Here is a 20,377-nt window from a genome sequence, read left to right on the forward strand (position 1 = left end):
GATGGATTCATCTGCGCATCAATAAAACTTAAACAGAAGAGATCCTATGTCTATACTGGTAAATGCTCGTTCCACTATGGCCATTGGCCATATCATGGGCTGTCAGGAAATCTGCCTCAGTTGAATAGACTTCTTAGCAACAACCCGGAATTCATCACTGGCATTCATTTAGCACTGTGGATTAACCATGTTAGTCTCCTCAGCTGCTGCATTTGGATGCAGAGCTATTCCTACCATGATTCTTCTCCAATATCCACATGCATCGGCACTACTACACTTCAGAGCTCATCAGTCCAGACTGGTGGAAATTTCTCCATGAAAACTATGTTAGTCTGACAAGAGACAACAATCTGGAGTCATCCAGTCCGAATGTGTTGGATGGATTTGTTGTTTGTTCCATATGTTCAATAAACTCTTGGTTTAAATTATTCCAGTTATGCTAAGGAAGGAGTCAGCAGGATTTCTCATTGAAGTGTGAAAACAGGGGTGAGCGTTCTTCTCAATGGGGAAAAAAAATTCTAGCCATTCATTTGTCCATCTGCCTATCTATCATATTTGAAGGGGATCAGCCCAAAGTAGTGGGTATGATCAGCAGAAGCCATGTTTTTTAAGGGGTGGGCGAAAGAGTCCTGGTTGCTCTCTCCATTGTTTTAAATTAATAAAAGTAGAGCAATGACTATATACAGGAAGGGGTATTGTACTTTTATTATTTTGCAACTCTGCCTGAAACATATCAGAGAGTTAAAGAGGCCCAGAGGACTGAGCTTAAATATTTGATATGAGCTGCATGGGGACAGCAGGAAGTTCACTACTGGCTGTGCTTGCCCAGCTTAGTTTTGTTTGTTTAAATAAGGTCCTCAGTAAAGCATGTATGTAACACTGTATGCAGAACACTTTCTAGAGCTTTTCAAAAGCTCTATTGCTTTTCTCCTCCTTCAGATCTTATTTATGGTAGACTGTACCATCTAAGGATCTCTCACCGTACTTACAGTTCTTTTGGCTGTGCAGGGCTTTATGACTTTTAGATGCACAGTGTATGTTACAATTGTTGCTCAGAATTAATACAGAATACCACTTCTATATTTATCTAGGGTTTCAGTTTCTTTTTTTAGACAAATGAAAACAAAATGCTATCGTGTAAAAACCCCTTGGGATTGTCAAAGGACGCTGTGGGAGTAAGATGCCCAACTCCCATGGACTTTCTATGGGAGTTGGGCAACTCACTGCCCCTTGTGCCTTTGGAAAGCTCCCACTTAATATGCATTCTGTCTTTCCATCTATAAGTTAACTTTCAGGTTTAAGGTCTGCTGCTGTGGTTATAACTTTGACACTACAAACCAGCAAGGGGGAAATGAAGCTTTTCTTTACTCAGGATCTAGTTTTACAGCACAAGTAGGAGACCTCTAAATTTTAATCACAAAGAAGTGATTTGGAATAGGTAAACAAATGTCCATATCAGGCTATAAACCAAACTACTGAAAACCATCAAGGGATTTTGTTGTCACTTTAGAAGTCACTCTGTAGTAAATGGTCACATACAAAAACTCAACCTATTAAAACAGTGTGTATGTAAAAGTATGTGCCTTAAGATTAATGTTATGAAGTCAAAGAAAAGCTGTTATTTTTGACATTTTGACATACAGTCACTTTAGGATCTGGTTCTTATTAGCCCCTATTCTGCCTTTTAGAGGTCCTTTTTTTTTTTTTTTTTTTAAAAAACGAAAAATGTCAGGAAATTTGGAACAGAAACTTACAATAAAACACGTCCCTTGACCCTGTGATCTATCAATCTTTCAAACAAACAAAGATAGCTGGATGACCCAGGAAAAGGTTATTATATATAGTTACCTTATGTAGAATGGTCAGACTTTCATTACTCACACTGGGGTTGAAAAAAACCCCAATACAAATTAAACGTTTTGTGAAAGGCTTTAAGATGAATTCTGCATGCTACTTAGGGTGCTTTCTTTTTTAGGTTTTGTTCTACGACCTTCCCATTTTACACCCTATATTATTCATAAATGAGACATTCAAGAAACAAATTCTCAAATAAAAATGTACACTCCATCAGTGGAAAAGCAAACAAAAGGGGCTAATGTACTGTAGCTAAACAAATTTTCAAACACAGCAGCAGTAATTTACTGCTTTGGCTACTAATGGGACCCCACAAATAGAATCAGAATCCCTAGACGTATCCGGAGAACTTGATTTACTGAATATCCCCCGATAATAAAAGAAAATAAAAAGGTAAATTGTGCATGAATGTGAAAGCTGTAATTCTTTCCCTTTCATCACGTGAATCAAATTCATATCCAGAGATTTCAGGGGAAAAACCTAGAGTCCCCAAAGGATATGGAGCCAAATACACAGGGTCTTACTCAATTTTTTTTTTAAAGGCGTTCCTCATTGAGGCCTAATTCTCACTGAGATCAAAAACTGATGGTCAGATACTGACCCTTCTTGGACATACTTGCCATGGGGACAGTCGCTCCTGAGTTCTTCAGTAGGGTGGGCAGGGTTTGCTTCTCACACGAAAAAAACAAATTAAGTACACCTCAGCAGTACAGTTACAGTCACACAGAGGCACTGCACATCAGCTTTGGCTCTGGGCCACCATAATTCTGAAACCACAATGCCAGCAAGCTCCCTGCTGGTGCCTAGTTCTGGGGCTCCCTTTTTAGAGGGATCCTCAGCATGGAGAGAGCTCTGCAGAAAAGTTAATATAGCATCAGGTTGTATTTACTTTCCTTGTGTGTAGGCTTTAGGAACAGGAATGAACAACACATCTCTCCAGCAGATGTCATCCTCCACTTCCTGCTCTCTTCCCTCCCCTTCCCTTTCCCACTCATGCTTAAGTGTGGGATGACTGCTACGGAGATGAATGAACCTGCATTCCTCATAGGGAGGGTGTGAACAATGCATTGAGGGTCCCTTGGGTGCACATACCCTTGGGACCCAAAGATTTGGCCCATGCTAGCTTTACCAACTGTTGATTGATTGTGGCATGTCCTTTGGCCTCAATGGAAAATCTTGAGTCTTGCCATCACGTAATTATCTTTCTGGGGCATGGCCTGTCAATTATTATATGTCTGTACAGCACCTTGCACAGTGGTTCTCAAACTTTTGTATTGTGACCCCTTTCGCAAAGCAAGCCTCTGAGTGTGACCCCCCCTTATAAATTAAAAACACTTTAAAAATATTTAATGCTATTATAAATGCTGGAGGCAAAGCAGGGTTTGAGGGTGGAGGCTGACAGCTTGTGACCCCCCCATGTAATAACCTTGTAGCCTCCTTGGGGGTCACCACCCCCAGTGTGAGAACCCCTGACCAAGCACAATGACCAAGCATAACCAACCCGATCTGGCTGACCTGTAAACACAACAACAATATAAAAACTTAGTAATAATAATAATGAGCCTGTCAGATAGAAATGGGCTGAAAACAAAACCCTAGCTCTGGACAGTTCTGAACTTTGGGGAGTTTGAATTCTGTGGCTTGGGCCCATTGCTAGTCAGAAAATAAAAATGGTTCCTAAGCCAGGCAAGGTGGTCCAATTTCACACCTCCTTGCCAAAACAGATGAGCGATGAAATACAAAAAGTAGATAAACAACAGCTGCAAAAGTCACAGGCCACTGCTTTGTTGTGGAAACTGGAAACACAACTAAATAGCTGCTGAGACTGCAAGGAGTCAATGATCTGAAAACATTCACCGTATTATTGCAACACTGATCCCTAACTTTGGGGCCAATCATGCCTCCAAGACCTGTAGGGCGAGGTCACAGTCTACATGAGCATCTCCCTTTCCCACACGCAAAGAAGGGATTCCATGATTCCATGGCAGGGTGCACAAGGCAGCTCTTCAAGGATTCAGGGATCTGCATGGAGGAAGCAGAGACGCAACAGATGGGCTGAGGGGAGGAAGGAGAGTCACTATCACCAGCCCCATGGAGATTCTCCCATGAAGATAAAGACTCAGCAGAATTTGGCCCATGAGTCCTGTCTGAGCTGGACATGCACTCTGCAGAAATGCAGTTCACATTCAGTGAAAGAAACAGAGTAGCAGAATGAGATTGCCAATTGCGTCACACTAAATTAGCTTTTCCTGCAGAATTCTCAAAGAAAGTATGGAGAAGAGGAGGAATATCCAGCGTGAATGGACCAATTACTCAGATGATTCGTAAATGCAAACCTTTTAATGGCTACCCGAGTGGATACTGTCCCTGGAGATCTTTCACTTCTGTGGGCAGAAGCTCTGTAGCAGGTAATGCTATTGACCTATTCTTGTGTCATTTTAAAACAGAAAAGTGACCAACCATGATTCTCTTTTCTACTGTGTCAGAAAGTAGCAGTCACTCTGGCTTCTTGCTGCACAATGGGATACTCGGTTGGTATGTGGAGAGGAATGCACAGCTCAGAGATGCTGGAGACAAATGAAAACAGAGAGATGCCATTCCCAATCTTCAGACTAGCAAGGGTGGGGGAGTGCTGTGGAGATGGAAGGTGTGGCTCTTGGGATGAGGGGGATGGAGGGTCTGGCTTTTCTCAGCAGCGGCCCCTCTGGTCCACTATAGAGTGGTTGTGAGTGGCTCAGAAGTGCCAATTTTCCAATTAACATCTGCAAAGGTTAAATGATATCTACAGTTAAAGAAGGGGGAGGGGGGCCGATATTTCAAAGGTGACTCTTCCTTAGCAGTGTTACTGATGTTATCTTTATCTAAGGATGTATTGCTCCTGAACAATCCCTCTACTGTATTAGGCACAGACAGACTGCTCTTCATATTCAGGCCTCTCTCTCGCCTTTTAAATAAACAGGCATCCAATGAAAGGAAAAGCCAGCTCTTCCTTTTCAGCGTGCAGTATTTTGTGGGAGGAGAAGCAGCTGAATGAAGGTCACCAACTTCAGTTGTCTATTCTAATGCGGGTCAGAAAAGAAAAATCCATCATACCATTACAATATTTTCCAGTACAGAGAGCAGAATGTACTCCCCTCTGGCCAGTGAGTTTATCTTTTGGGGCAGTGGAGGCTGATGGGGCAGAAAAGAGAGAAGCCATCAACAGATGAGCCGAGAAGAGAAAAAGGGATCGCGGGGGGGGGAAGGTGGTTGCGGGAGGGGATGTGAGAGATGGAGGAAGAGAAAGGAAGGAGTGAAGGTAGAGGAAGGGAAAGAAAAGAATGAAAATTGGAAAATGCACAGGAAAGAAAAAGACAAGAAAAAAAAGAGAGGTAGGGAGAAGGAGAGGAAACAAAAAACAAGTAAGACTCAGGCAGGAAGTGGTATGAGGGTACATTCTGGAGACCAGAAGTGGTTACATCAAACAGGGGGCTCCAGTTCAAGAGATCGGAAGAACTGATCTAAGGCATCAATCACCCTAAAGCTAGATCCAAGTGAGAACATATTCTACTTCATAGTGGTCTCAAAAAAAAAAAAAAAAAGAGTTACATAAAAATCTGTCATTTCTGCATGAGTTAGTGCCTTGTAGCAAGGGATAACTTGCAACAACATACTAATGACTTTTTGTTGTTGCTGTTTTGAATTAAAGAGCTAGAAAAAATCCAAAAAGGGTGATATTTAAACCTGTAATTGTGACAAGACCTGCCCTGGAGTAATATCATTTTGTTCTAAAGATATGCTGTAATTAACAGGCTTCTCAGGATTTATGTAGGAAATCTTGCCTGGCACAGGAATGAAGAATTTCCAAGCCTGTCTTAAAAAGTATGTTCCCTGTGCGGATACATCTCATTTTCTATGTGAAAGGTGGAACGTACACCCATCAAAACGCTTCTTCTCCAGGTTCTTGAATTCCTGCTTCAGAAATGGTGAAGTATTTCCCATTCTGAGGGGTCTTTCCTTTGAAGATTGGTGTGCATCAGACTGCTTTTGACCTCATTGTGAGATGACCTCTGTGGGTCCAAAAGCCAAGATGGAGCTTAGAATCCAAGGCCAGGGCTTTCAAAAGTGACTAGTGCTTTTTGGTACCCAACCTGAGACACTTTAAGGGCCTGGTTTTCAGAGGGAGAGTGCTCAGCTCAAGATCAGGCTCCTTCAAGTTGTCTCAAGTTGGGCACCCAAAAACTAAGGTGTTCAAATACTAGTCACTTTTGAAAGCCTTGACCCAAGGCTCTGGCATGGCATTAGGTAAGCATATCAGAGAGAATAACCCCCATGAGCTACCATTTTAATCCACCTTCACACAGGCACAGCACCTTTCATCAGAGGCATTCAAAGCATTTTACATGCATTAATCAGCCTCACAATCACCTCAGGAAATGGGTGTTGTTTTTATACCTTTTTTCTGTGGTGTACTCCTAAATCTGAAGGTATTGGAACGGTGTGGGCTTGCCCCCAGCAGCGTGACCTCACACACTTAATCTGTAGCCCATAGGGCTAGCCTGCTTGTTTTATTATATATTTTCTTATGGGTTTGTTGTTTATTATAATTGATAATAGATTTATAGATAATAAATTTACGCCAATGGGGGAAGGACAGCATGCTCTGCAAAAAAGCGACCTCCATGTGGTGCACTCTGCAAAAAAAATCCAAGCAGAAAAATCCATGGGCCACTACCTTGGCAATCTTGAAATAGTATTGGAACAGTGTTCCAGCACATTCCAACTTGACTACACTACTTCCTGTTTTACAAAAGGACAAACTAAGGCACAGAAAGGTTAAGTATCCTGCACAGAATTACTGACTCCCAGCCCCCTGAACTGAACAACAATCCCTCGCTATGGCAAAGAAAACTGAAGCTGCAGCACTGTTATAACTATAGAGAAGAAAGGCTAGAGTGTGGCTGTTGGGAAAGTACAATAGCATTGGAAAATTAGACTGTATGTGTGAAGGTCCCACATTAATCTGCTTCCCATTCCAAAAATAATTCCTCTTACCCAGAGCTACAAATCACCTTAGTTGGAAAGTATGATTCTGAGATTGTACCAAGTGCACTATGGGAGGATTTTCAAAAGTGCCCAGCATTGGCTTAACTCTGATTTCCTAGATACTGTTGATTTCCATTTCCCAGATAGTATTTCTCATTCTCTTCTCCCTCTCCCCTGATATGTATTTTTTTCCTCTACCTTATCCTCTGTTATAAAATCTCTTTCCTTTGCAGGTCTCTGTCTCTGCAACTGGGGATCATTTCTGGTTACCTCTCAGGCTGTTGTACCAAGCAGGGTGACAGCCCCTCAGTGATAACAAATCAAAACTCTTTGGCAGCCAGTGTAGTATGGAACACTAGCGTAATGCATTCTCACTGGCCTGCCCTCCCTGTCAACCAGGCTACTACACATTTAAAACACTGTAGATCTGTACGGCCTTCTTGGTTATCCCCAGGTATATATTATGTTGCAACAGTCCAGATTTGACGATGTGCCAAACTTGTTGATCGGGAGGTGGACTTAGACCACCAACTTATTTCACCCAAGACACTGACTGCCATCACCTGGTGGTCATTATGAGCTGATGTAAAGAACAGATTGCAGAACAAAAGAAGTCATTTGCAGCACACAACAACAAGCAGTTTTACTGGTCTTACAAACCCGAAGATCTACTCTACATATTCTTGAGTGCCCTCTATGGGCACCTTGACTATTTACAGATATGCAGACATCTCTCCTAACAGTGTTAGCTTGTAGCTACTCCTCATCTCAAGTATATTTGAACTGGCAACCAAGGGATGAAGGGCTTTGTATCCTGTTACTGATTCCCCTGAGCCAGGCTGTCTCCCAACCACAAAGTCCTTTTTTCTGAAGTGTGCATGGGAGTAGTTTTCATTTGAAATAAAATATCTTTTTGATCACGTTTTAGTTTTTCAGTTTCATTCATGACATTCTTTCCCTGCAGGAAACACACCATAATTGAAGGGTAGAAGAAAAGAGAAAAATGGTACTGGCTGAGATTCTGCTACTTTTAAAAGTGATTATTTTTATTTTGATGTGTAGTTTGTTTGTTTTAAGGTTTTGGTGAGAAACCACGTTCTCCCTCCCATCAATCGCTGCTTTCAACAGCTCTTCACGGGTGACTGCGTCTCTTTTAAATTTCATTTCCTGTTAAAAAGAATAAACAGGCAACGGTTTAATGCTGTCGATTTGGCTTATTTAATAGAAATTGAAACTTAAACGAGGCTCAGTTGTGAGTCAATTACTGAAGAAGCCGGCAAGCTGGGAGAAAACTTTAAAATGATTACTCATTGAGTTTTGTAATATTGTTTAACAATACCGTGTTAAAAAAAACAATAAAGAAGAAATATTCAACCAAGAGATGTTAACTTCCAAGCAGCAGTAGGTACAGTAAGAACCACTTAATAGGAACAGTTGCTTAATTGGGAAACTTGGCTGGGAACCATAAGCTTTAAAATCTGTTTTATTGGGACTTCTGAGATCTCCTGCCAGATTGTAGGAAAGACAGGTGGAAGCTGATTTCTTGAAATCCTAGGTGCTAGTGAGGTGGAAATTGAAGTGCAAATGTAATTTCCTCCTAGGCTTCAACTCGACTGACTAGCATGTACTACAGTTCAATTTGCCTTACCTAAGCTAGCATTTTAGAGCATATTAGTTAGGAAATGGTAGTTAACATTTAAAAAAAAACAGCTTTTTTATCCTATACAAGACAAAACATGTGTTACTTTGTTCTCATGCATGTTTACAGAATCAGGCCCTGAGACTGTAAGCTTTTTGGGCAGCAAATGTTTTTTAATCCACGTCTGTAAATCTATCTTTTAGTTGTGTAAATGTATAGTTCTGTAGAAATGACAATAAGAGTTGAGGATAATGATGAAGTTGTAATCCCCTTGGAATGCAGAATTTACCTCAGCAGGTGATAACTGTTGCATTCCAAGTAGATTAGCACATTGAACTTTTTACCCATTGTCAGCCATGGATGTTATTAACAGGTGCCACTGAAACAATGCTGAAAAGAGTTTAACCGCTAGTGTAGACAGGACCCAATCACATTCAGCACCATCACAGAAAACTTACTCTGAGCAATAAAATTACCTGATGCTCAAAATGGTGGCAGCAGCCAGAGCCTTGTCTACATTAACACTCCCACCACCGCTTGCTGTTGGACCTGAAATGTTGGTAGCAATAGCAGGAAACATTGACTCTAATTGGCATAACTTGCATGCTGAGGAGCTGGAAGAAGGTGTACAGTGAGGTAGGCAGTAGCCCACACTTTACCATTTCCACACCTTTTACTTTCTTCTGGCTATCAATTTAGATAGCTTTGAATCTCAGTACAAAGGCTGTAAATTGTCTAAGAGAGTCATAGGCCAGGTCAACACTGCAGACATCTTAAAAAAAAAAATTCTCAGCAGTATTAACCCTACTGTAGAAGAATGGCTGGTGGCTAGACCTATTTTTGCTACCAGCTGAAAAGTCTAATCAAAACAGTGATAAAAATGGCTCTGGTCAAAGGAATCTTGACTACACAAACTCTCCCATGGGGGCTAACAATAGTAAGAATATATAGGGCAAAGTTCTCCAGTGTAGACTAGGTTTAACTTAGTGCAAGGTTAATTTACTCTATCTTACATATAGCTTCTGAACTTTGCCCTCTGAATATGTTTTTGCAGAAGCACATAGGGAGGATGAGCTTCTGGAGTCTGTGCAAAAGCAGCAATTTAATATACATTATTACTGTTCTTTAACATAGTTTTCTAAATGTAAGACTGAAAAGTCAAGTGCTCAAAAGTTAGGTATATTATCCTTCTCCTCCTCCACATTTTACAGATGAGGAACTGAAGGACAGAAAGAATAAAGTCAAAAGTGTCCACTAAGTTTGGTACCCACTCTGAGTGCACAGCAGCTGGACATGAGGCCAGGAGCTGATTTTTTAGAATATTTAGCATTTTAAATATTTAGCATTTAGAATATTTAGCATTTACTTTTCTATAATCCAAGCACAGCACTCATCGACTTCAGTTGCAACTGCAAGTGCTCAGCACTTCTGCAAATCAGACCCTGGGTATTTCAAGTTGGGCACACAGAAAATGAGGTGGCAACCTGTGAAAAGTTTGGATTAAGGGACTCGCTTAGCATGATAGGAACTCTGCACTGGGACAGAATCCAATTCCTCAGGGCAGCATTCAACTGCTTTAGCCACAAGGCCCTCCTTACTCTTCTTAAAAAGAAAAGGAGTACTTGTGGCACCTTAAAGACTAACAAATTTATTTGAGCATAAGCTTTCGTGAGCTACAGCTCACTTCATCAGATGAAGTGTTGCATCCGATGAAGTGAGCTGTAGCTCATGAAAGCTTATGCTCAAATAGATTTGTTAGTCTCTAAGGTGCTACAAGTACTCCTTTTCTTTTTGCGAATACAGACTAACATGGCTACTACTCTGAAACCTTACTCTTCTTGCAGTCCTGTGCCTCATTGGCTATATACTTTCCAATTTCTGCAAGAAAGATTCTACAGACAACAGTCTCCTTCACTACACAACCCTGAATCATTCCCAGATCATGGTTCATCCTGTGTAAGGGTCCTAAGGAACAAAGTAGTATGGGATCACCTAATAAAGGTTGTATCATAATGCATACACGCAAAGGGCCCAAAGTAAGGTTGCATAAACAACCATAATTCTGGAATTTCCTAACTTTTGACTGCTTGACTCTGCGACCTTTACATTTTTAATGCACTTTTTCTATCTTTTCTATGTAGTTTCCTATATTCTAAAAAACCCAAAACAAATCACCCAACCCAGAAATTCCTTCATGTGGAACCATATTAACCTTCACATGGGCTATCAGCAGTGTTGGAACGTTTTACATCTATAGCACAGGCCTCTGCCACTTGAGCTAAGAGGGTAACTGATACAGTAATAGGTTGTCATCCTCTGTGGACCAACCACTGGAGGGAGATAAGACACATTTTGCCAGTGGGTTTCACAGCTATTTTTGCTGACAGCTGAGGAATATTGAGACTCAGGAATCCCGTGCTTTAGTGCTTACAAAACCCTTCTGATCTGTCCCCCAACAAGCCTGATCTCTTTTACCCATGTCCTCTTCAGCCCACCCAGTCTCAGTCCTCTTCCCACAAAACCAGTTCCTGTTCCAGTCTCCCTCTCCCCTCTCCTCACAACTCTTGCATCTTCCCCACTTGCTTCACACTCCTCTGCATCGCAGTCAAAGGCTACTTGTTTCTCCTCCATGCTGTCTTGGTGCCAGTGGTGGGTGCATTGAGAGTACATGAGAAACATCATCCTGCTCTCGGTTCTGCTGTTTGGCACTTCTCTCTCTCAGATGCAATTGCAGGGAAAGTCATGCTGAGCCCTTGCAGCACTTCGGTTTAACATTTGCAGTTGCTCTGTGGGGATGATGCATGTGTAGTCTGGCCTGGTCAGGACAAAGGAGCTAGGATGGTTTTGAGCATGCTCAGTTCAGATAGAATCTTTGAAGGATTTAGCAGCCAAACTCTAACAAGACTCTACTGAGAATATGTGAACTGTGATTTTTCAGGTTTCTACTGTGGTCAGATTTTGGCAGAATTTCAGAGGGATGGCAAAAAGTACATCTATGACAAGAGGATTAAACAGATGTAAAAAAATTTGAGAATGGGCAAAACAACATATTTTCCCCTAATTTTGTTCTCTGAAATGGCAGACACCTGTCAAGGGACACTTCAATCCAAATTATTAAAGTCTGACAAAGTTACAAGCAACTGAAAACAGGGTCTTTAAATGAAAGTGTTAGGCAAACTTAACTAAATGTGTTCTACCATTGCCATCTTAAAAAAAAAAATCACATTAGAAGTATTTGTGAGGCCAGACTGGTCCAGAAAGATGTAGGTCACAGGCTTCCAATAAAGACTAAAAGAGGCTGAACAATCTGTCTTAAATTATCTATGCTGCGTAACTCATGAAATGAAAAGGAATGAGAAATAATTTCTTTCTTTTCTCACAATTTATGTCCTTCTGTGTGTTCAAACTCTCACATAATGACTGTTTACAAATATTTAGAAGTACTTTTCTCTTCTACTGATCTAATGTCTTGAAATTTCATAGTAAACACATACAGGCAAACTGATTCTGGCCAATTCTTATTAATTTTGAGTCCAGATCCTAAGATCCACCAGCTGAAATGTCAGACAGGTCATAAACTGCTTTAATTCACATCTTGAAATATTTTTACCATGTGGAACATTTTATTGGTTGGTGGTGGGAGGAACCCACTAACCTAACATTCTTCAAAAAAAATCACAGAATTGCATGATCATGAGACAAACAAGGTTTGTCTTAGTTCCACTCTCCTCCCCTGTTTACTTGCGGATTTGAATAAGAAAGTCAAAAAGCATATGTGAGGAATAAAGCCTGGTTTTACGTCTTTTGTTTTCTCTCTCCACTTACCTTTGTCTAGTTCACTTGAAATGTTCCATGACGATGTAGGCATTAATTCAGCAGAGACTGACAAATTTGTGCCTGAAAAGGAGAGGAAAAATACAACAGTTAATATATTAATTTACAGAATTACTTGATCTTTCCAAAGACAATGCCTTATGAACAAGATAATTTGAATACCACTGTTTTTTAAAATCTAATGGATGTGTCACATTGCCATGCTGAAGTGTATAAACAACAGTACTGGTCAAGGGAAAAAGGCAAGGTCAGCCTGGAATTTTGTTTTCCAATGCTGTCATTGTTTAAAATGTATGACTGTGAGACCTCATATTAATTGAGCAACACATTTTTGGGGAAATAGTCAGCTTGTCTCTTCTAGTTGTTGGAGGTGGATTATTACAGTATCACACCCAGTACTCTGACAAGAAAAAAACGTAGATGCTACAAAGTGGCTGAACATGTTATCAATTAACATTTCTAAGGGGGCCACTCCTGCAAGCCCATGCTCACAGAAATAGACATTGCTTATGCAAATAATCCCTCTGAAGTCAATGGGACTACTTGTGAGAGCAATCCCCACTCACATGGGTAAGGGCTTGATCTGTGCATCAACAACATCCTATCTCACTTGGCTCTTGGAAAGTCTAGTTGCTACTACTAATTTATTTTTAAATAGGAAAAGGCTCTGGATAAGTTTTATTTTGCAGGGTCAAGCTGAAAAGTCTTCATTTTTAACATCGTCTGTGCATGTTTTTCAGTAACCTCGGCTCTTTCATTTATTGCTTCAGGGCTTCGTATTTATTTATTTATTTTTTTAAATCTTATACTATCAGTGCACACAGCAACATTACACAGAATCCTGCTAAAGAAAACTGACAATTCAGTTCAGTCCCCAAATTTGTTTTAAAAACACACCCCTAGTATGAACACAGATGTTTCCATTACATTTTAAAACAATGAAACCTTTTTTAAAATGTGCAAACTCCTCTGCACTGCTGTGAATCCCCTGCCCAAAGAATCCAGGGGGCAGAGTACTCCATCTCTATTTGGAGCCCACTATTGGATTCCACCTGCACAGGTCCAGTAGCAGGATCAGAACTGTAGGGGGTAACCCACACCTACAAAGAGTGCCCCCCTAACGTGGCTGGCCCAGAGTTTATGAGGCTGCTATAGCCTCTGAGCTAGAAGAATCATCTCTTTTAGCTGAAACATTAGAGGATCAAGCCAGAGGTCTAGGTTCACTGCTGATAACCCACCCAAGGGTGATGGAAGATGCATTACAGTGGCATTGAGTTAATGCATGCGGGAAGAACACAAAAATGAAACTGAATTCAGCTTCACTTTCCAAACTGAAACACAGGAAACTTCCAGAATAAATAGTGGAAAGTAAACAAGATTTCTACACTTCTTCAGTTTTAATACTGTGCATTCATTGTGCACCCAATGCAAGAGCCTGCATTCACTATGCACCCAAGCTTCAGCTGATTTCAGTAGGACCAATGAATAGAAGGCAGGATCAGGAAGCTAAGATGTTAACATAAATACAAATATATTTATTTCGAAGTATATGATTTGTATTCTGACACTGCCCTATTAACATGTTCCAAGCAATCAAAACAGAATAGGTCTTCTATACCTAGAAAATCATTTCATGGATAAAAATTGTAGGCACAAAGATATTCAAATCTATTCTACTTTTACTCCATCTGTTAAGTGGCTTTTTTATTTAATAAATTATATGTGTAAACTCACACAAATGTATGAAGTAATAAGATATGGCCACTACCCTTTCCTTATAAATATCCTCTTTCTTAAAAGCCCACCTGGTAGCACTGCTTATTTAAGAGTCTGTCAAGCATTTCCAATGTAAACACAGTATTTGAAGGCATTATAAGTCATCCATTTTCATAGGGCTTAACTAGATATATAAGATAGAAACACACTTTGTGGGGCCGGATCCTCAGCTAATGTAAATTGGCATAGCTCCACCTAAATCAGTGGAGGCATCTATTTACACCAGCTACAGTTTTGGCCAAGCCTGTACATCCCTGTGCACTCTTAGCTATGCTTCACAGCCTAAAGACGAGAGGTTTGCCTCAGGATGCCATAGCGGATCCGTCTGAATTTCTTGGATTTTGTGGGATTAAACCTAAATTTGACTTTGTTCCAGATTCTTGTATTATTCATGTTAACACTTAGATTTAATACTCAATTGCCATATATACCTACCATGCCATACTGATTTTAGAGACAAGTTCTCTGAATTTCTCATGGCTTCCCCAACAATAGTCTGTCTTGCTGATTGAATGCAGTGTCAGACTGCTGACAACTGAATAGACCCATGGCATTGCTGAGAGCAAACGTGGTCACCGTACACCTCCCTGCACTAATTGTACTACTCAGAGAGCCTTAGAACTGAGGCTGTAATGGAGATAATCCCTTTGGAGAGATACATTAAGTGACTGTATTGGACCTTGAGATAATTAGTTCTTGGTTTTCATGGTAATAGCTGAGAGGCAGCGACAGCTGAGAAACAGACAATGGGCCAACCTTGAGGTGAAAATGGTCCCTGTTCCCCACTCAGGGAAGCTCCACAGAAGCCTCATTCTCAGGCTTGGATGCTAGGTTGCACTCTGCAGGGATCTGATGCGGCTCAAAAGAAGTGGGCGGAGTTCATGAAAATGAGCTACTCTCTGTCCTCTCCACTGTCCATCCTTCATGGAACCTGACCCTTGGGTCATCCCTGCTCAGATAGCCTAGAGGCTTCTGTAAACTTGTGGCAATAATCTCGTGGACTCACATGCAGGAAAGAGAGAGGATAACACAGGGACTGGGGTGCTCTTTATGAGCCCTTCCCCCCAAATCGGTGTTTGTTTGTGTGATGTCGGAGGGGTTTGAGGTGCTTTGCTTCCCCCCATCGCCACGTCCTATTCCTTGGCAATAGGACATTCAGCTGCAGCTGTGTTTCAGATATCAGCCCTTCAGGCTGGGACTACTAGGCACCTTAAGTATCTCCTCAGTTGAGGAGATCCTTCCAGACAATAAGAGACATCCGAGGAGGATCTGCACCACTGACATCACTTCTTAGGAACCCCACTGGGGTGCGGGCGGGGGGAATTGCCTACTGTATTTTTCAGAGAAGAGAGGGCTGGTGTGTCACAGAGCATTAGCGGGTCAGTCACATACTTTCCAGAACACAGAACAACTCTTGTCTCACTCAGTACAAGCTGAGGAGACTGTGCCACTAACATGCAATCTTGAATGTCCCACAGGCCAGGGTCTGAGCTTTATAATATAGGCAAGCACTAAACAAACAGAATAGGAGAGGAGTGCGTCACCATTGCATTTCAGAGCATTAGCATAAAAACAAACACAACAAATAACCCATGAAACTAGGGATCATGTGAAAACTGATCTCATGAATATTTTCAGAAATACTAATGATTACATTTTACTGTGCAGTGACAACATAAGCAAATCAAAATGGGATTAACATTTGTTGTGTAAATGTAACAGCTTAAATGACTTCTGCAAGAAGAGCAAACTAGGAGAAAAACAAACAAACCTGTTGTTGATTACATCGGAAAGACCTACTATAAACCTGTGAACAACTGCCATACTGACTCAGATCAGTATGCTCCATCTAGTATCCTGTCACTGACAGTAGCCTGTATCAAGTGCTTCAGAGGAAGGTGCAAGAAATCCTACAGGAGGTAGTCATGGGATAATCTGCACCCAGGAAAAACAATATTGCTGACCCCTGGAAGTTCAAAAATCATGAGATGGGTTTAAAAATGAGATTTCAAAAATAATACATTTTGGGTTCCATCTATTCCCCTTCTGATGTCAAAGCATTTAGGGTTCACCTTTTCAAATTTTTATTCACAGCTGCAAGGGCTAAAAATGTACTTTTTTTTTTACAAAATTAAAGCCAAGATTCCATCATAATAACCTTATTCCACCAGCTGCAGTTTTAAGAAAACACCCCAGATATTATTAGACTTGTAATGAAATTGCAAGAGTTGGCAACACTGAAAGTTTCCTCCTAATCCCCAGAAAATATATACATGTTTGGTGGAGTACAAGCGCTGTGAGTCACGTTGTTAACTAAACTTGTGTATGATATTGCCTGGAGTATACTGAGAGATACATATTGCTGCTGCACAATTGGTCATTAGGGTTAGCACAGTTATAGCCTGTGATGCATGTACAGCACTGAGCAGTGTCTTTATTATAATAATATAAACTAGTCAGAATCCATCTGGAAACTTAAAATACAGCTGGGAAGCCAAAACACTTCTCATGGCTCAGGTTTATCCTTTTATGTGTTGGTCCTTGAAGGGAAAAAGGATTTTTTTTTCCAGTCAGCCTCAAAGATTTTGCTTCCTCAGAAATTACCATTCCCCTCTTTAAAGTTGCAGCCAAATGTCACATGTTGGACCTTCATTTCAAGTGCTGCTGTAATCTCAATGTTGCCAGTTGTTGCAATAGTTGGAGCTCCACTGAATGCCCCACCTTCCAGAGTGATGTGATTACAGAAGAATCTTGGCTCTCATTTAAAAAAAATTATGTTTTTAGTAGATCAGAGCAAAAAATTGAATTTCTGTCCTGTGGAAAATTCCAATAGTTTAGCATTTGTTTTTATCCCAAATGGGAAACATTGAAACTTTTTGTGGAATGAATGAAAAAGTACAAAACATTTTGTTTTAACTTTCCCGAATAGAAAATTCCAGTGAAACCTAGTCTTTCCTCATTGAAAATTTCTATTTTGACAAAGCACTAATTTTCCAACATGAAAATGTTTCACTGAAATTATTTTGACAAGTTCTAGCCCTCACGGTTGCAGAGAAAAGTTCGAAAACATGAACCCAGAGCACCATACAGGCTCAAAACATATAGTGGCAAAAAATCCCAAATGTATTACTTTTTTTAAAAAATGTCATGACTTTGAAGACCATTTCTTTGTTGTTTTGGGGCCTGAATCGTGATTTTTCAATGCTTGCGGTTGGTTGACCCCGTTAAAAAGATAGTTAGGACTGGGGTCACTTACAGCCCCAAATGGGCCTTCTGAACAAAAATAAATCCAATAAAACCTGAAAGGGTTACAATCATAAAATCATAGAAGATTAGTGTTGGAAGAGATCTCAGGAGGTCATCTAGTCCAATCCCCTGCATATCTAGTCCATATATACACAACCTTCAACTTTGCAAAAATTGTGTGGATGTAGCGTTGGTGAGAGACATTGGCTTGAGCGCCTGGTGAATGAAGTCCTCTGTTTACCTACAGGGAAGCAGGCATGGCAGCAATCCACATACGCTGCTTTGCCAGCTCTTTCTGATGGGCTCTCTTCTGATGGGCTCTCTTCTGGGACCCCCTCTGGGGTAGAAGTGGTAGTTCAGTCTCCCTGGCTACTTTGCTGGGTCTGCCAATTAGAGCAAATTTGTGGTGCTGAGTTCGTGATGTGGGAGTTGGAACTGTGAATCACCCAGCTCATCTCATGTAGGGATTGCCAGTCATCCATTAGATAGGAACAACTTTTAATTTCTGCTGAGATGGCCTGATTCAAACTGGTGAGCTACAAATGAAAAGTGCTGTAGCTAATTAGCATTGCCCTGAAGCATCCAGTCCTGCAAGCAGTGCTAATGTTACACACCCTCTGAGAATAAGGCTTGCTTTCTGGAAAGGCAATATTGCCAAGCATTCAAAAATCATGAGTCACACCACAAAATTCATGAGATTGGTTTAAAACTCACAAGATATATGAACTAATTTTTGAGGGTTTGTATTTGCCCTCTGGCTTCTGAGACTTTGGGGCACATTCCAGTCAAGTTTTCAAGCTTTGCTCAACCATCAAGAGGGCTAGAAACTTACTGTTAAAATGAAAGCTGAGATTCTCTAATAATCACGTACCTCCAGGAACTGGGGCTTTATGGACACCGCCAAGTATCATGAAATTTCCAGTAAAAGAATCATAAGAACTGGCAACACTGAGCTTATTAAAACAAGTTCTGATTTTTTCAGAATTCACCCAGATAGTATCTTCCACTCTGCACCCACAGGCAAAACCTCCCATACATCTCTCTCGGTCTCCTGAAAACACTATAACCAACTGCCTACAACCAACCCTACTCTTAACAGAAACAACTACCCCTAGTAAGCAAATATAAACACTGAAGATGCCCCCAAAACTAAATACTAATACAACACTCAAATTCACTTCTAAATAAAATGTTTTGCCATTCAAAATCATTTCAGCAATTTCACTATCCTCACATTAATGTATATTTTCCCAATATGGGTCATCAGCAAGTTTTGAATACACAACCTTCAGATCCTCTTTCACTTGACCTACAGGAGTAATTGGTGGAGGAAACAGGCTGTTATCAAGGAGGACCAACCGTCAGAGGCAGACACAACACATACTGTACCAGTGGGTTACGCCACTTTTTGTGAGATAGCCTTTAGAATGCTGGGCATTAGCTTAACACAGAGAAGTTTATGGGGTGACTTGATTTTACAGCTTATAAGTACATACATGGGCAACAAATATTTAATAATGAGCTCTTCAATCTAGCAGAGAAATGTAAAACACAACCAGTGGCTGGAAGCTGAGGCTAGACAAATTCAGTGAGAGTAATTAACCAATGGAACATCTTACCAAGGTCATGGTGACAATTTTGAAATCAAGATTGGATGTTTTTCTAAAAGATACACCTCTAGGAATTATTGTGGGGAAGCTTTATGGCCTTTATAGGAGGTCAGACTAGGTGATCACTATGGTCCCTTTGGACACTGGAATCTATGAATCGGCATTCTGTTTCTGCATCTGGGAACAGAGCAGTCCAAGGGTCAGAGACAGAAAAGCCAAGTGTAACAATACCAGGTAAAGTATCGGGGGGGGGGGGAGGTTGGGGCAGGGGGTCCCGGGAGGGGGCAGTCAGGGGACAAGGAGGGGGGGAGGAGGGGTTGGATGGGTTGGAGGTTTTGAGGGGGGTAGTCAGGGGTGGGAAGTAGGAGGGGGTGGGGGCCAGGCTGTTTGGGGAGGCACAGCCTTCCCTACCTGGCCCTCTATACCATTTTGCAACCCTGATGTGGCCCTCGGGCCAAAAAGTTTGCCCACCCTTGATCTAGTGTGACCACTCAATTTCTAATCTGTAATATGGGTGAACAATACCTGCCGCACCCAAAGTAGGAGTAAAAAAAAATCTAGGACAAGAAACTCATGGGCAGCTGGCTTACCGGTTAATTTATCTTCCCCCAGGGTACCGGGTGAGGGAGAATCCAATGACCAATCTTTCATACATAATCTGCAAAGCGTGTGTCACTTGGCCTGTCTATCTACGGTGAAGAGTGAATAATGTAAAGTCAGCAGTGCTAGGCTCTCGCCAAAGAACAATCTTATTCGACTTTTAACATGCTTTAGCTCGTCTCCTGGGTGGTTGCTCAGCATAGGCTTCACCGTAAGCCAAATTTTAAAAGACATTTCTGCCTCTTGGGTCTTTTGTTTCCTGGGTCAGTGTAAAATGCTTCAGTAGCCCAGGAATAAAATTGCTATGCTATTTATGAGCAAAATATCACTACTGTTTAAAGTAAGTATTTTATCTGAAGGAAAGGAACATGCAGAGCAGCTACATGTGGTGGGAATACACAACCATTTAGTACATACAGAAAAAAACAACGTAGCTAAGAAAATATTCCATAAAATATGGTGGAATACACCACTCTAAGGTCTGACTGGGGAAGCCAGGGTTGCTGTAAATCAAGGCGGGAGAAGAGATATCTACCCCCACCCTCACCCCCTTGCAAAACACAGGATGTTTTAAGCTGTAGGCCAAATTTCAAAGATGTGCTGCCAGCCAGTTTCTAACGGAAGGAAGTAACGGAGGCCATGCTTACACGAGCGACCTTACAGCAGCACAGCTGTACCGATGCAGCTGTGCTGCTGTAAGATCGCTCGTGTAGTCACTCTATGCCGATAGGAGAGAGCTCTCCCGTTGACATAATTAAACCACTTCCTATGAGCGGCGATAGCTACGTCGGCA

General features: G+C 41.2%; 1 protein-coding gene across 2 annotated transcripts in view; it reads right to left on the reverse strand.

Moving 5' to 3' along the window:
- ROR1 (receptor tyrosine kinase like orphan receptor 1) overlaps window positions 1-20,377 on the reverse strand; it is a 248,741-nt gene that overhangs the window by 68,549 nt on the left and 159,815 nt on the right. For both annotated transcript variants that reach the window (XM_073357446.2, XM_073357448.2), the window contains exon 2: window positions 12,344-12,415. In XM_073357446.2, the coding sequence (XP_073213547.2) occupies window positions 12,344-12,415 (72 nt within the window). The remainder of the gene's footprint in view (window positions 1-12,343; window positions 12,416-20,377) is intronic.

This window comes from Lepidochelys kempii, chromosome 8, assembly GCF_965140285.1.
Source record: "Lepidochelys kempii isolate rLepKem1 chromosome 8, rLepKem1.hap1, whole genome shotgun sequence".
Taxonomy (NCBI): domain Eukaryota; kingdom Metazoa; phylum Chordata; order Testudines; family Cheloniidae; genus Lepidochelys; species Lepidochelys kempii.